Raw genomic sequence first — 16,681 nt, 5'->3', positions numbered from 1 at the left:
GGTCACCACCATTCAACGGCCTGCCTTTGACAAGTTCTGGGATCCAAGTCTCCTCACCCAGCCACCAGAGTCCTGGCTAGATATTATCGCTAGCAACGGTAAGCCAGTGAAAGTGCATGGGTATTGGGAACCTACTCTTCAGGTGGGAGAAGCCACCCTGCCACAGCAAGGCGTGATTGTGGTACAAGCCGGAGGTAAAGGAGGACACCCCGTGATCTTAGGGACTAATGTTCTTAAAAATTGTTACTCCGAAGTGCTTGAAGCATTGAACCAAACCATATCATCCCCTGATCACCCATGATCACCCCATATAAACTCCCTGATCACCCCCCTGTCATTGATCACCGCCCTGTCATTGATCACCCCCCTGTCAGGCTCCGTTCAGACGTCCGTATGATTTTTACGGATCCACGGATACATGGATCGGATCCGCAAAACACATGCGGACGTCTGAATGGAGCCTTACAGGGGGGTGATCACCCATATACACTCCCTGATCACCCCCTGTCATTGATCACCCCCCTGTAAGGCTCCATTCAGACGTCCGCATGTTTTTTGTGGATCCGATCCATGTATCCATGGATCCGTAAAAAATCATGCGGATGTCTGAATGGAGCCTTACAGGGGGGGTGATCCGTGACAGGGGGGTGATCACCCTGATCACCCCCTGTCATTGATAACCCCCCTGTAAGGCTCCATTCAGACGTCCGCATGTTGTTTGTGGATCCGATCCATGTATCCATGGATCCGTAAAAAATCATGCGGATGTCTGAATGGAGCCTTACAGGGGGGGTGATCCGTGACAGGGGGGTGATCACGCTGATTACCCTGATCACCACCTGTCATTGATAACCCCCCTGTAAGGCTCCATTCAGACGTCCGCATGTTTTTTGTGGATCCGATCCATGTATCCATGGATCCGTAAAAAATCATGCGGATGTCTGAATGGAGCCTTACAGGGGGTGTGATCCGTGACAGGGGGGTGATCACCCTGATCACCCCCTGTCATTGATAACCCCCCTGTACGGCTCCATTCCGACGTCCGCATGTTTTTTGTGGATCCGATCCATGGATCCGTAAAAAATCATGCGGATGTCTGAATGGAGCCTTACAGGGGGGGTGATCCGTGACAGGGGGCTGATCACCCTGATCACCCCCTGTCATTGATAACCCCCCTGTAAGGCTCCATTCAGACGTCCGCATGTTTTTTGTGGATCCGATCCATGTATCCATGGATCCGTAAAAAATCATGCGGATGTCTGAATGGAGCCTTACAGGGGGGGTGATCCGTGACAGGGGGGTGATCACCCTGATTACCCTGATCACCCCCTGTCATTGATAACCCCCCTGTAAGGCTCCATTCAGACGTCCGCATGTTTTTTGTGGATCCGATCCATGTATCCATGGATCCGTAAAAAATCATGCGGATGTCTGAATGGAGCCTTACAGGGGGGGTGATCCGTGACAGGGGGGTGATCACCCTGATCACCCCCTGTCATTGATAACCCCCCTGTAAGGCTCCATTCAGACGTCCGCATGTGTTTTGCGGATCCGATCCATGGATCCGTAAAAATTATACGGACGTCTGAATGGAGCCTTACCAGGGGGGTGATCAATGACAGGGGGGTGATCCGGGAGTCTATATGGGTGATTACCCCCCTGTCATTGATCACCCCCCTGTCATTGATCACCCCCCCTGTCATTGATCACCCCCCCCTGTAAGGCTCCATTCAGACATTTTTTTTGGCACAAGTTAGTGGAAATTTTTTGTCTGTTTTTGTTTTTGTTTTTTCTTACTAAGTCTCATATTCCACTAACTTGTGTCAAAAAATAAAATCTCCCATGAACTCGCCATACCCCTCACGGAATCCAAATGCGTAAACATTTTTAGACATTTATATTCCAGACTTCTTCTCACGCTTTAGGGCCCCTAAAAAGCCAGGGCAGTATAAATACCCCACATGTGACCCCATTTCGGAAAGAAGACACCCCAAGGTATTCGCTGAGGGGCATATTGAGTCCATGAAAGATTGAAATTTTTGTCCTAAGTTAGCGGAAAGTGAGACTTTGTGAGAAAAAAACCAAAAAAATCAATTTCCGCTAACATATGCAAAAAATAAAAAATTTCTAGGAACTCGCCAGGCCCCTCATTGAATACCTTGGGGTGTCTTCTTTCCAAAGTGGGGTCACATGTGGGGTATTTATACTGCCCTGGCTTTTTAGGGGCCCGAAAGTGTGGGATCCAAATGTCTAAAAATGCCCTCCTAAAAGGAATTTGGGCCCCTTTGCGCATCTAGGCTGCAAAAAAGTGTGACACATCTGGTATCGCCGTACTCAGGAGAAGTTGGGCAATGTGTTTTGGGGTGTCATTTTACATATACCCATGCTGGGTGAGAGAAATATCTTGGTCAAATGGCAACTTTGTATAAAAAAATAGGAAAAGTTGTCTTTTGCCAAGATATTTCTATCACCCAGCATGGGTATATGTAAAATGACACCCCAAAACACATTGCCCAACTTCTCCTGAGTACGGCGATACCAGATGTGTGACACTTTTTTTTGCAGCCAAGGTGGGCAAAGGGGCACACATTCCAAAGTGCACCTTTCAGATTTCACAGGCCATTTTTTACAGATTTTGATTGCAAGGTACTTCTCACACATTTGGGCCCCTAAATTGCCAGGGCACTATAACTACGCCACAAGTGACCCCATTTTAGAAAGAAGACACCCCAAGGTATTCTGTGAGGGGCATGGCGAGTTCCTAGAATTTTTTATTTTTTGTCACAAGTTAGCGGAAAATGATGATTTTTCTTTTTTTTTCTTTTTTCCTTACAAAGTCTCATATTCCACTAACTTGCGACAAAAAAAAAAAAATTCTAGGAACTCGCCATGCCCCTCACAGAATACCTTGGGGTGTCTTCTTTCCAAAATGGGGTCACTTGTGGTGTAGTTATACTGCCCTGGCAATTTAGGGGCCCAAATGTGTGAGAAGAACTTTGCAATCAAAATCTGTAAAAAATGACCGGTGAAATCCGAAAGGTGCACTTTGGAATATGTACCCCTTTGCCCACCTTGGCAGCAAAAAAGTGTCACACATCTGGTATCGCCGTACTCAGGAGAAGTTGGGGAATGTGTTTTGGGGTGTCATTTTACATATACCCATGCTGGGTGAGAAAAATATCTTGGTCAAATGCCAACTTTGTATAAAAAAAATGGGAAAAGTTGTCTTTTGCCAAGATATTTCTCTCATCCAGCATGGGTATATGTAAAATGACACCCCAAAACACATTCCCCAACTTCTCCTGAGTACGGCGATACCAGATGTGTCACACTTTTTTGCTGCCAAGGTGGGCAAAGGGGCACATATTCCAAAGTGCACCTTTCAGATTTTGCAGGCCATTTTTTACAGATTTTGATTGCAAAGTTCTTCTCACACATTTGGGCCCCTAAATTGCCAGGGCAGTATAACTACGCCACAAGTGACCCCATTTTGGAAAGAAGACACCCCAAGGTATTCCGTGAGGGGCATGGCGAGTTCCTAGAATTTTTTATTTTTTGTCGCAAGTTAGTGAAATATGAGACTTTGTAAGGAAAAAAGAGAAAAAAATAAAAATCATCATTTTCCGCTAACTTGTGACAAAAAATAAAAAAATTCTAGGAACTCGCCATGCCCCTCACGGAATACCTTGGGGTGTCTTCTTTCCAAAATGGGGTCACTTGTGGCGTAGTTATACTGCCCTGGCAATTTAGGGGCCCAAATGTGTGAGAAGTACCTTGCAATCAAAATGTGTAAAAAATGGCCTGCAAAATCTGAAAGGTGCACTTTGGAATATGGGCCCCTTTGCCCACCTTGGCAGCAAAAAAGTGTGACACATCTGGTATCGCCGTACTCTGGAGAAGTTGGGGAATGTGTTTTGGGGTGTCATTTTACATATACCCATGCTGGATGAGAGAAATATCTTGGCAAAAGACAACTTTTCCAATTTTTTTATACAAAGTTGGCATTTGACCAAGATATTTTTCTCACCCAGCATGGGTATATGTAAAATGACACCCCAAAACACATTCCCCAACTTCTCCTGAGTACGGCGATACCAGATGTGTCACACTTTTTTGCTGCCAAGGTGGGCAAAGGGGCACATATTCCAAAGTGCACCTTTTGGATTTCACCGGTCATTTTTTACACATTTTGATTGCAAAGTTCTTCTCACACATTTGGGCCCCTAAATTGCCAGGGCAGTATAACTACGCCACAAGTGACCCCATTTTGGAAAGAAGACACCCCAAGGTATTCCGTGAGGGGCATGGCGAGTTCCTAGAATTTTTTATTTTTTGTCGCAAGTTAGTGGAATATGAGACTTTGTAAGAAAAATAAAAAAAATAAAAATCATCATCATTTTCCGCTAACTTGTGACAAAAAATAAAAAGTTCTATGAACTCACTATGCCCATCAGCGAATACCTTAGGGTGTCTACTTTCCGAAATGGGGTCATTTGTGGGGTTTTCTACTGTCTGGGCATTGTAGATCCTCAGGAAACATGACAGGTGCTCAGAAAGTCAGAGCTGTTTCAAAAAGCGGAAATTCACATTTTTGTACCATAGTTTGTAAATGCTATAACTTTTACCCAAACCATTTTTTTTTTGCCCAAACATTTTTTTTTTATCAAAGACATGTAGAACAATAAATTTGGCGAAAAATTTATATATGGATGTCGTTTTTTTTGCAAAATTTTACAGCTGAAAGTGAAAAATGTCATTTTTTTGCAAAAAAATCGTTACATTTTGATTAATAACAAAAAAAGTAAAAATGACAGCAGCAATAAAATACCACCAAATGAAAGCTCCATTAGTGAGAAGAAAAGGAGGTAAAATTCATTTGGGTGGTAAGTTGCATGACCGAGCGATAAACGGTGAAAGGAGTGTAGTGCCGAAGTGTAAAAAGTGCTCTGGTCATGAAGGGGGTTTCACCTAGCGGGGCTGAAGTGGTTAAACACTGCCCCGTTGCTCAGCTTTTACAGGTGTCTTTCCAGGATGTGATCCGTCTGCCTGCCGCGGAGGCGTTCCAGACCGCGCAGAACAGCAGCACCCCTACGGCATCCTGGTGGGAAGAACTACATGTGGGGAACGAATCCACCCCAAAGGAGCAAATAGAGGGGGTCCTGAAGCTGGTGAAGGAGCACCACCAGGCTTTCAGCAAACACTCCACAGACTATGGAGAGGTCAGTGTGATCAAACATACCATACCCACTGGCTCTCACCCTCCTATTAAGGAGAGGCACAGACCCATACCACCTACTACCTATCAGTCTGTGAAAGAGATGATACAAGAGATGATACAAGAGATGAAAGACTCTAATATAATCCGGGACAGCCATAGTCCCTGGGCTGCGCCCCTAGTACTTGTTCGAAAAAAAGATGGCAGCATAAGGTTCTGCGTGGATTACAGGAAAATTAATCAAATCACCCACAAAGATGCATATCCATTGCCACGCATTGAGGAGTCCTTGACTGCCCTGGGGTCATCAGCCTATTTCTCCACCTTGGACTTAACCAGCGGGTACTGGCAGGTACCCATGGCCCCAGAAGATCGAGAAAAGACTGCTTTCACTACACCTATGGGCCTGTTTGAATTTAATTATATGCCATTTGGACTGTGTAATGCTCCAGGAACGTTCCAGAGGCTGATGGAACGTTGTTTAGGCCATAGGAATTTCGAGACGGTGCTATTATACCTGGATGACGTCATTATATACTCCAAGACGTATGAGGACCATCTAAAGCACCTGGGTGAGGTGTTTCAAGTTCTTTCTAAATATGGCCTCAAAATCAAGCCATCCAAGTGCCACCTGCTGAAACCAGCCGTCAGATATCTCGGGCACATTGTCAGTGCCGAAGGAGTACAGCCTGACCCTGACAAACTTGCTGCTGTCCGTAACTGGCCTACTCCTACGACCGTGAAAGAGGTGAGAAGCTTTCTCAGTTTTGCAGGGTACTATAGGCGATTCATCCCGCATTTCGCACAAATTGCGGATCCCATCCAGGAACTCTTGAGGGGGCATCCAAAAAAGAGCCCAAAGACTCCTATTCCTGTTGAATGGAATGAAGAGCGGGAGATTGCCTTCCAACTCCTAAAGAAGAAGTTGACTGAACCCCCTGTTCTGGGTTACCCAGATTATCAGAAGCCATTCCACCTCTACACAGATGCCAGTAAAAGAGGCCTGGGGGCCGTGTTGGCTCAAGTGCAAGGCCTGAAGGGAGCTGAGAAGAACGACCAGAATTACAGTTCTTTCAAGCTGGAGTTCCTTGCCTTAGTGTGGGCTGTGACTGAAAAGTTTAAGGACTATCTCGCTGCCACACCGTTTGTTGCCTTCACAGATAATAATCCCCTGGCGCATCTGAATACAGCCAAATTAGGGGCACTGGAGCAAAGATGGGCCTCCCGCCTGGCCAACTATGATTTTACTGTGAAGTACCGGGCAGGCCGCTCCAATGAGAACGCTGATGCTCTGTCACGACTCCCCACTACAGAAGCCCCAGATGAACCGAAAGATGCCTGGGAAGAGGTGGAGATGCCATCGTTCTATAATAAATTTACCCAGCAGGATAATATACGTACTGAAGATTCCCCTGCTGCTGATCCTTCCTCATCAGATGGTCCTGAGTCCAGAGGCGATCAAGAAAGATGGATTAAGCTCCAGTCCGAAAGTAGAGTCCTCGGTGAACTGCTCGACTTCCTTACTAGTGGAAAAGTCCCTGAGAGGATCCGCAGGAAGAGTGCAGACCCAGAGCTAGTGAGACTGTGGAGACATCGCCATCAACTATTCCTTCAAAAGGGCCTGTTGCTCAGATGGAGTCTGGATCCAGTGTCCTATGATAGAGTGTATCAAATTCTCCTGCCACGTCGGGATGCCAGCCTGGTGCTGGATATGTACCACAACCAGTCCGGACACTTTGGTGTGCAAAAGACTGAGGCCACCATTCGCAGAAGATTCTATTGGATCGGGATGAGAGAAGATATCGAGAAATGGTGCAGAGAATGCACTGCCTGTGCTGTGGGGCGAACTGAACGCCATGACCAGAGGGCGCCTCTCCATCCCATCGTAAGTAAGGCTCCTTTAGAACTTGTTGCCATTGATCATGTAAAGTTAGAGCCGAGTCGCTCAGGGTATACATATGCCATGACTATAATTGATCACTTCACTAAGTTTGTCGTAGCAGTGCCTGTGAAAGACCTGACAGCAAAGACCACAGCGGAGGCGTTCTGGAAGCATTTCCTGCTGCCCTACGGTTGCCCAGAAAGAATCCTCACCGATCAAGGGTCCGCATTTGAGTCACAGCTGTTCCATGAGATGTGCCTGCTACACAACTGCCAGAAGGTCCGGACCACCGCCTATCATCCGCAAGGTAACGGACTCTGTGAGAAAATGAATAAGACTCTCATTGAAATGCTGAGAGCAGTACCCCCTGAGACGAGGGGAGATTGGCCTACTTTGTTGCCGCAGCTTATGTACACTTACAACAACACCATCCACTGTTCCACCGGTTACACCCCGTTCTATTTGATGTTCGGCCGACAAGGGAGATTGCCTGCGGACCACTCCCTAGGGGTACAAGTGCCGGATGAGATCAACCCACTGCCCAAGACTGACTGGGTAGTGGAGCACCAAAGGCGTCTTCTTAATGCTAAGGAGATTGTCCAGGAACGGATGGAGATTGTCCGAGAAAGGCAGCAGAAAGACTTTGACCAGACTGCCCATGCGGGACCCCTGGCTCTGGGAGACAAGGTATGGTTGAAAAACAACCACCGGACCAGCAAGTTGGACAGCAAATGGGAAAGGATTCCCTATCTTATCACTGCCATACCTAATGCTGCGGCCCACATTTACCAGATCTCCAGGGAAGGAAAAGGTCCCCAAGTTGTTCACAGGAACCGCCTCAAGCCCTGTATAGAAGGAGAACCAGCGGCGGAGGAGATGGAAACGGAGCCTACTGAGGAAGAGTTGCCGGCTCCACCTAAGGACCCTATGCAGGCTGTGAAGAACTTAATCCATGATAAAGAGCCGCTCCACTGGGCCCTCACGCCTTGGTTGAATTTATTGGTTCCTGCTCCTGTTCCTGTTAGCCCTCAGCCTCCTGAAGAAGCTCCAGAGGCAATGGGCTCCTCTGACATTCCTGAAGCCAGGCAGGAAGAATCCTTGCCAGTAAGGAGGTCTACCCGTTCTACCAGGGGGCATCGTCCTGTGAGGTTTGTGGACTACATTATGGGACCAGGTAGCTCCTCACGGGAAACCCCTGTTTAACTTTTGCAAGCCTGGGTACGGACTCATGTTGTTCTTTGAGCCTCCAAGGACTTATGTTTACCTACATTTTATATGGACTATCCTGGTTTATTGATACGCTGTGCCAGGTCAGCGCCCCTGTTCCCTCACATTATCCTGAGAGAAGAGAACGACGCCCCTTGTCACCACTCCTTCCAGTGTTCCATATTGCCCACTGTTGTGTTGTTACATGTGGTGAATATTGCATATGTATGTTCTCTGCTATCTTTCAGGTTGCCGCTTCCAGATGGGCGGACCCTCCATGTTGCGCCGAGGACGGGCAACGTTATAGCGTGGGGGTATGCAGTGTCCCACTAGGTAAAGGTTGGCACTGCACAGGTTAATGTGTTGCATTGCATTAAATGTCATGTGCATGTTTTTCCCTGTATTATCTGGGTGTCAGGCCTGTCAGGGTGTAGTTTAGCCTCCCAGACGTTAGAGGGAGCTGGAGAGCCCTAGTTACATATAGTAAGGCCCAGACAGGGAAGTGTTAGTTCATTCCAGGGGACTAGAGGAGTCACCTCGTCCACCTGAAGCTCCTGAAGCTAGGATCAGCTCAGTAGAGATACCCCAGTTGCAGGAACCAACCTCCTGGGAGAATCCTACAGTTATCCACCTGATAGGAGGAGGCGACCCAGGGTAAGCAAAGTGACCCTGAAGGGCAGAGAACCTTGAGAAATCATAGCAAGTAGTATAATACCTGAGTACAAAGTTGGATTGTTCAGTAAAGTTACGTTTTGGTTCACTATATACTTGTGTACCTTCATCATTCCAACCACCAACCGGCGTGCCACCGTCCAAAGGCACTGGCGTCACGAATACCACAGGGACCTTGCCCCAGGCACACAAAATACCTGTAACATCCAGGGCACCTCAACTACCATCAGGCCTGGTCCCTATCTACAGAGCGTGCCCCAGAGGAACTGTGTCTACCTCTCCTTCACTGCCACGCGCCTGCCCAGGGTTCCGCAAATATAGTGAGTACCCTCGATTGCCAATAACTGTGACCTCACTTCGTCTATACCCTGCAGGTCTGGCGTGTTGCACATTGACCCTGCCCTTGATAAAACACAGTGGACCAACACCAGCAGCTGACATGGCCCCCAGACCATCACTGACTGTGGGGACTTGACACTGGACTTCAGGCATTTTGGCATTTCCCTCTCCCCAGTCTCCTCCAGACTCTGGCACCTTGATTTCCGAATGACATGCAACAGTCCAGTGCTGCTTCTCTGTAGCCCAGGTCAGGCGCTTCTGCCGCTGTTTCTGGGGCATGCGGCACCTGTAGCCCATTTCCTGCACACGCCTGTACACGGGGGCTCTGGATGTTTCTACTCCAGACTCAGTCCACTGCTTCCGCAGGTCCCCCAAGGTCTGGAATCGGTCCTTCTCCACAATCTTCCTCAGGGTCCGGTCACCTCTTCTCGTTGTGCAGCGTTTTCTGCCACACTTTTTCCTTCCCACAGACTTCCCACTGAGGGGCCTTGATACAGCGCTCTGGGAGCAGCCTATTCCTTCAGACATGTCTTTCTGTGTCTTACCCTCTTGCTTGAGGGGGTCAATGATGGCCTTCTGGACGGCAGTCAGGTCGGCAGTCTGACCCATGATTGCGGTTTGGAGTAATGATCCAGGCTGGGAGTTTTTAAAAGCCTCAGGAATCTTTTGCAGGTGTTTAGAGTTAATTAGTTGATTCAGATGATTAGGTTAATAGCTCGTTTAGAGAACCTTTTCATGATATGCTAATTTTTTTAGATAGGAATTTGGGGTTTTCATGAGCTGTGGCCAAAATCATCAATATTAAAACAATAAAAGGCTTGAACTACTTCAGTTGTGTGTAATGAATCTAAAATATATGAAAGTCTAATGTTTATCAGTACATTACAGAAAATAATGAACTTTATCACAATATGCTAATTTTTTTTAGAAGAACCTGTATATCTGCAGAACATGAAAGAAGAAGGGAGATAAGTGGCGCCTCTACATATAATGTCAGATCTCAGTGAGAGGACGATCCTTCTGGGCCGTGTCCTGAGTGTCCTCCAATGTTTGCTGCTCCTGGTATACGGTTCTGCGGGTTCCTACCCAGCAACCAACCTACACTTTCCATGTCCTCTGCAGATGCTGCTGTGTTTTGCTAGCAGAGGAATGTGTACATTAATATACTGTAACAAACCCTCAGCTGTGAGAAGAGAAATAATTTAGGATATGAATTGCTAGCAAGCACTTCCAGCAAATGGAGGGGAACTGAAACTCATGATACAATGACGCTACAGATTACTGTGCTGGCCCTTTAAGACTCCTCCTTCTCAGCATCTCTATTTTCAGTCTCGAGTCTCTGAGGATCTTTGCTCCTTCTCCTCACAGATTGATGCTGTGCGACGACGATCCAAAGACTCCTTGCTGAGGAATCACAGCTCCAAATCTATTATCATGTTTTAAATTCTGAGCATCTGTGCACCCCCCTTAAATCTGCCAGACGGAGCAAGAAGTTGTCTACCCCGGGTCTGCCAAGAAGGAGCGCCAACACCCGTCACCAGGAAGAAATCCCGTCAATGGAGGAGACGATGCAACTCCTGCCACACACGGCAGAACTCAGCGAAGGCCCGACTAACGCTAAGCAAGGAAGTGGTACTGTGCAGTGTATATATATACAGAGTAAGAGCAGATACTGAGGATTACACCCGGTATACAGGACAGGAGAAGTGGTACTGTGCAGTGTATATATATACAGAATAAGAGCAGATACTGAGGATTACACCCAGTATACAGGACAGGAGAAGTGGTACTGTGCAGTGTATATATATACAGAGTAAGAGCAGATACTGAGGATTACACCCGGTATACAGGAGAAGTGGTACTGTGCAGTGTATATATACAGAATAAGAGCAGATACTGAGGATTACACCCAGTATACAGGACAGGAGAAGTGGTACTGTGCAGTGTATATATATACAGAATAAGAGCAGATGCTGAGGATTACACCCGGTATACAGGACAGGAGAAGTGGTACTGTGCAGTGTATATATACAGAATAAGAGCAGATACTGAGGATTACACCCAGTATACAGGACAGGAGAAGTGGTACTGTGCAGTGTATATATATACAGAGTAAGAGCAGATACTGAGGATTACACCCGGTATACAGGAGAAGTGGTACTGTGCAGTGTATATATATATATACAGAGTAAGAGCAGATACTGAGGATTACACCCGGTATACAGGAGAAGTGGTACTGTGCAGTGTATATATATACAGAGTAAGAGCAGATACTGAGGATTACACCCGGTATACAGAAGAAGTGGTACTGTGCAGTGTATATATATACAGAATAAGAGCAGATACTGAGGATTACACCCGGTATACAGGACAGGAGAAGTGGTACTGTGCAGTGTATATATATACAGAGTAAGAGCAGATACTGAGGATTACACCCGGTATACAGGACAGGAGAAGTGGTACTGTGCAGTGTATATATATATATACAGAGTAAGAGCAGATACTGAGGATTACACCCGGTATACAGGACAGGAGAAGTGGCACTGTGCAGTGTATATATATATACAGAATAAGAGCAGATACTGAGGATTACACCCGGTATACAGGACAGGAGAAGTGGCACTGTGCAGTGTATATATATATATACAGAATAAGAGCAGATACTGAGGATTACACCCAGTATACAGGACAGGAGAAGTGGTACTGTGCAGTGTATATATACAGAATAAGAGCAGAGACTGAGGATTACACCCGGTATACAGGAGAAGTGGTACTGTGCAGTGTCCATATATACAGAATAAGAGCAGATACTGAGGATTACACCCGGGATACAGGAGAAGTGGTACTGTGCAGTGTGTATACAGAATAAGGGCAGATACTGAGGATTACACCCAGTATACAGGACAGGAGAAGTGGTACTGTGCAGTGTGTATATATACAGAATAAGAGCAGATACTGAGGATTACACCCGGTATACAGGAGACGTGGTACTGTGCAGTGCCCGTTGCTGTGCCTCTGTGTGGATGAGCCCCTCACAATGTAATGTTGTAGTTAGTGGGGAGATTTTTAAATGCTGAGGTAAAATGAAAGCTGCATTCTGATTGGTTGCTTAGGGAGACAGTTTTTCATGTAGGAAGCTTCTGTGAACCTCTTTGCTTCAGAGGCCAAGAAACTGAGGTACTGTTACCATGGATACTGAGCGTCTGCTGTCAGGATCCTCATAATCACTGACAACAAGCAGAGGGTTTTAAAAATGGTGAGGCACTGAAGTGTAGATAACAGCAGATCATGTCATTATTCCAGGTACCCATAATGGGCCCTGCACAGTCCTGGAGCTGTGGCCCCTGCACTTGGGCTCCTCCACTGAAGTGAGCCGAGGTAAATGAAGACTCACAGGTCCGGCAATAGTTTATGACCCCCCCCCCCCAACACAAGTATTCACAAGCATCTGAAGTAATGAGGTCTGCACTGTCCACCCCGTCACTGCGACCCCCGGGCCCCCAATCTGCATCACATTGACTCCCAGGACCTGTCTTTCCATTACTATTAACCCTAGGCCTCCTCTCAACATGGCTATGTTGAGGGCCCCTTCTCTCCATCGCTATGACCCCCACCCCTGGGGCCCCTCTCTCCATCGCTATGACCCCCCAGGGCCCCTCTCTCCATCGCTATGACCCCCCTTTCCCCCTCAGAGCCCAACTCTCCATCGCTATGACCTCCTCCGGGGCCCCTCTCTCCATCACTATGACCCCCCAGAGCCCCTCTCTCCATCACTATGACCCCCCAGAGCCCCTCTCTCCATCACTATGACCCCCCAGAGCCCCTCTCTCCATCACTATGACCCCCCAGAGCCCCTCTCTCCATCATCGCTATGACCCCCCCCCGGGGCCCCTCTCTCCATCGCTATGACCCCCCCCCGGGGCCCCTCTCTCCATCGCTATGACCCCCCCCCCCCCGGGGCCCCTCTCTCCATCGCTATGACCCCCCCCCCCCGCGGGGCCCCTCTCTCCATCGCTATGACCCCCCCCGGGGCCCCTCTCTCCATCGCTATGACCCCCCCCGGGGCCCCTCTCTCCATCGCTATGACCCCCCCCGGGGCCCCTCTCTCCATCGCTATGACCCCCCCCGGGGCCCCTCTCTCCATCGCTATGACCCCCCCCCCCGGGGCCCCTCTCTCCATCGCTATGACCCCCCCCCCGGGGCCCCTCTCTCCATCGCTATGACCCCCCCCCGGGGCCCCTCTCTCCATCGCTATGACCCCCCTCTCTCCATCGCTATGACCCCCCCCCGGGCCCCTCTCTCCATCGCTATGACCCCCCCCCCGGGGCCCCTCTCTCCATCGCTATGACCCCCCCCCGGGGCCCCTCTCTCTATCGCTATGACCCCCCTTTCCCCCCCGGAGCCCAACTCTCCATCGCTATGACCCCCCCCCCCCCGGGGCCCCTCTCTCCATCGCTATGACCCCCAGAGCCCCTCTCTCCATCGCTATGACCCCCCAGAGCCCCTCTCTCCATCGCTATGACCCCCCAGAGCCCCTCTCTTCATCACTATGACCCCCCCCCCGGGCCCCTCTCTCCATCGCTATGACCCCCAGAGCCCCTCTCTCCATCGCTATGACCCCCCAGAGCCCCTCTCTCCATCGCTATGACCCCCCAGAGCCCCTCTCTTCATCACTATGACCCCCCAGAGCCCCTCTCTTCATCACTATAACCCCCCAGAGCCCCTCTCTTCATCACTATAACCCCCCAGAGCCCCTCTCTTCATCACTATAACCCCCCAGAGCCCCTCTCTTCATCACTATGACCCCCCCGGGCCCCTCTCTCTATCGCTATGACCCCCCTTTCCCCCCCGGAGCCCAACTCTCCATCGCTATGACCCCCCCCCCCCCCCCCCGGGACCCCTCTCTCCATCACTATGACCCCCAGAGCCCCTCTCTCCATCGCTATGACCCCCCAGAGCCCCTCTCTTCATCACTATGACCCCCCCGGGCCCCTCTCTCCATCGCTATGACCCCCCCTGGGCCCCTCTCTCCATCTCTATGACCCCCAGAGCCCCTCTCTCCATTACTATCACCTTCAGTGACAGATATTTAGGGATGGAGTCTCGGATCTGATGAGAGTTGTGATATTTCTAGGGATATGAAGGAATGTCCACATGGGTGTTGGATGATGGGAGTAATCTATGAGAGTACCACCTCCATCACAGATTGCAGAGGCGGGGGCTCCTGCTGCCCGCCGGGTGACATCCCTGGTAATGCAGGGGTGAGATGCTCTGCAGCCGCTTACACAAAGATGCCCGCCCCTCCCCCACCGCCGGGAGATGACAGGCGCCCCCCTTACCTTCATGTCATTGATGATGGCCTGGAAGAGCCCCCCCAGCGCCCCGCACTCTCGGTCCACCGCCTCCATGCTGGCCGGTGCGGGGGGCAGGAGCCTGCGGCGGGGGTGCAGTCCCGGCAGAGGGGACGAAGCGGCTCCGCAGGATCCTCCGCTGATCACTCGGTCTCCGCACTCAGATGCCCCATGTCCAGGGGGAGCAGCAGCCGCCGAACATCCTCATCCTCCGGGGAGGGCGGCGGGCTCCGGGGACAGGCATCGACCACAGCCGAGCACCGGGCACAACGGCGGCAGCACCGAGCTCTGCAGCGATCTGCCTGCCTGCTGCCTGCACTGCAGACTGGGGAGGAGGGAGGGGAGGAGGACGGAGCTGTCACTGCCGGGAGGGAGGGGAGGGGGCGCTGTCTGTAACATGGGGATCACAGCTCCCGGCCCTGAGCCCCAGCCATACATTACTGATCCTGTATTATACCCCAGAGCTGCACTCACTATTCTGCTGGTGCAGTCACTGTGTACATACATTACTTATCCTGGACTGATCCTGAGATACATCCTGTATTATACTCCAGAGCTGCACTCACTATTCTGCTGGTGCAGTCACTGTGTACATACATTACTTATCCTGGACTGATCCTGAGGTACATCCTGTATTATACTCCAGAGCTGCACTCAGTATTCTGCTGGTGCAGTCACTGTGTACATACATTACTGATCCTGTACTGCATCCTGTATTACACTCCAGAGCTGCACTCACTATTCTGCTGGTGCAGTCACTGTGTATATGCATTACTTATCCTGTACTGATCCTGAGTTACATCCTGTATTATACTCCAGAGCTGTACTCACTATTCTGCTGGTGCAGTCACTGTGTACATACATTACTTATCCTATACTGATCCTGAGTTACATCCTGTATTATACTCCAGAGCTGCACTCACTATTCTGCTGGTGCAGTCACTGTGTACATACATTACTTATCCTGTACTGATCCTGAGTTACATCCTGTATTATACTCCAGAGCTGCACTCACTATTCTGCTGGTGCAGTCACTGTGTACATACATTACTTATCCTGGACTGATCCTCAGGTACAATCTGCATTATACTCCAGAGCTTACATTGTGAAATAGTTAATACCTTTGAAAAAAAGGCATGTCCAGAAAGTTCAACAAAGGCAACAGAGTACAGCTCTGGAGTATTATACAGGATGAAACTTAGGAACAGTACAGGATAAGTAATGTATGTACACAGTGAATGCACCAGCAGAATAGTGAGTGCAGCTCTGGAGTATAATACAGGATGTAACTCAGGATCAGTACAGGATAAGTAATGTATGTACACAGTGACTGCACCAGCAGAATAGTGAGTGCAGCTCTGGAGTATAATACAGGATGTTACTCAAGATCATTGTAGGATAAGTAATGTATGTACACAGCGACTGCACCAGCAGAATAGTGAGTGCAGCTCTGGAGTATAATGCAGATTGTAACCGAGGATCAGTCCATGATTAGTAATGTAATGTACACAGTGACTGCACAAGCAGAATAGTGAGTGCAGCTCTGGAGTATAATACAGAATGTAACTCAGGATCAGTGCAGGATAAGTAATGTATGTACACAGTGACTCCACCAGCAGAATAGTGAGTGCAGCTCTGGAGTATAATGCAGATTGTAACCGAGGATCAGTCCATGATTAGTAATGTAATGTACACAGTGACTGCACCAGCAGAATAGTGAGTGCAGCTCTGGAGTGTAATACAGGATGTAACTCAGGATCAGTACAGGATAAGTAATGTATGTACTGCACCAGCAGAATAGTGAGTGCAGCTCTGGAGTATTATACAGGATGAAACTTAGGAACAGTGCAGGATAAGTAATGTATGTACACAGTGAATGCACCAGCAGAATAGTGAGTGCAGCTCTGGAGTATAATACAGGATGTAACTCAGGATCAGTACAGGATAAGTAATGTATGTACACAATGACTTCACCAGCAGAATAGTGATTGCAGCTCTGGAGTATAATACAGGATG

At 48.9% G+C, this 16,681-nt stretch overlaps 1 protein-coding gene across 2 annotated transcripts in view; it reads right to left on the bottom strand.

The window, feature by feature from the left end:
• Positions 1–14,982, bottom strand: part of MTSS2 (MTSS I-BAR domain containing 2) — a 44,322-nt gene extending 29,340 nt beyond the window's left edge. For both annotated transcript variants that reach the window (XM_044269613.1, XM_044269614.1), the window contains exon 1: positions 14,654–14,982. In XM_044269613.1, coding sequence (XP_044125548.1) covers positions 14,654–14,722 — 69 coding nt within the window. In that variant the 5' untranslated portion in view covers positions 14,723–14,982. The remainder of the gene's footprint in view (positions 1–14,653) is intronic.
• Positions 14,983–16,681: the final 1,699 nt, after the last annotated feature.

The sequence above is a fragment of the Bufo gargarizans genome, chromosome 10, assembly GCF_014858855.1.
Source record: "Bufo gargarizans isolate SCDJY-AF-19 chromosome 10, ASM1485885v1, whole genome shotgun sequence".
NCBI classification, from domain to species: Eukaryota; Metazoa; Chordata; class Amphibia; order Anura; family Bufonidae; genus Bufo; species Bufo gargarizans.
Note: the sequence above shows the minus strand (reverse complement) of the source record. Positions and strands in the feature narration are given on the sequence as shown.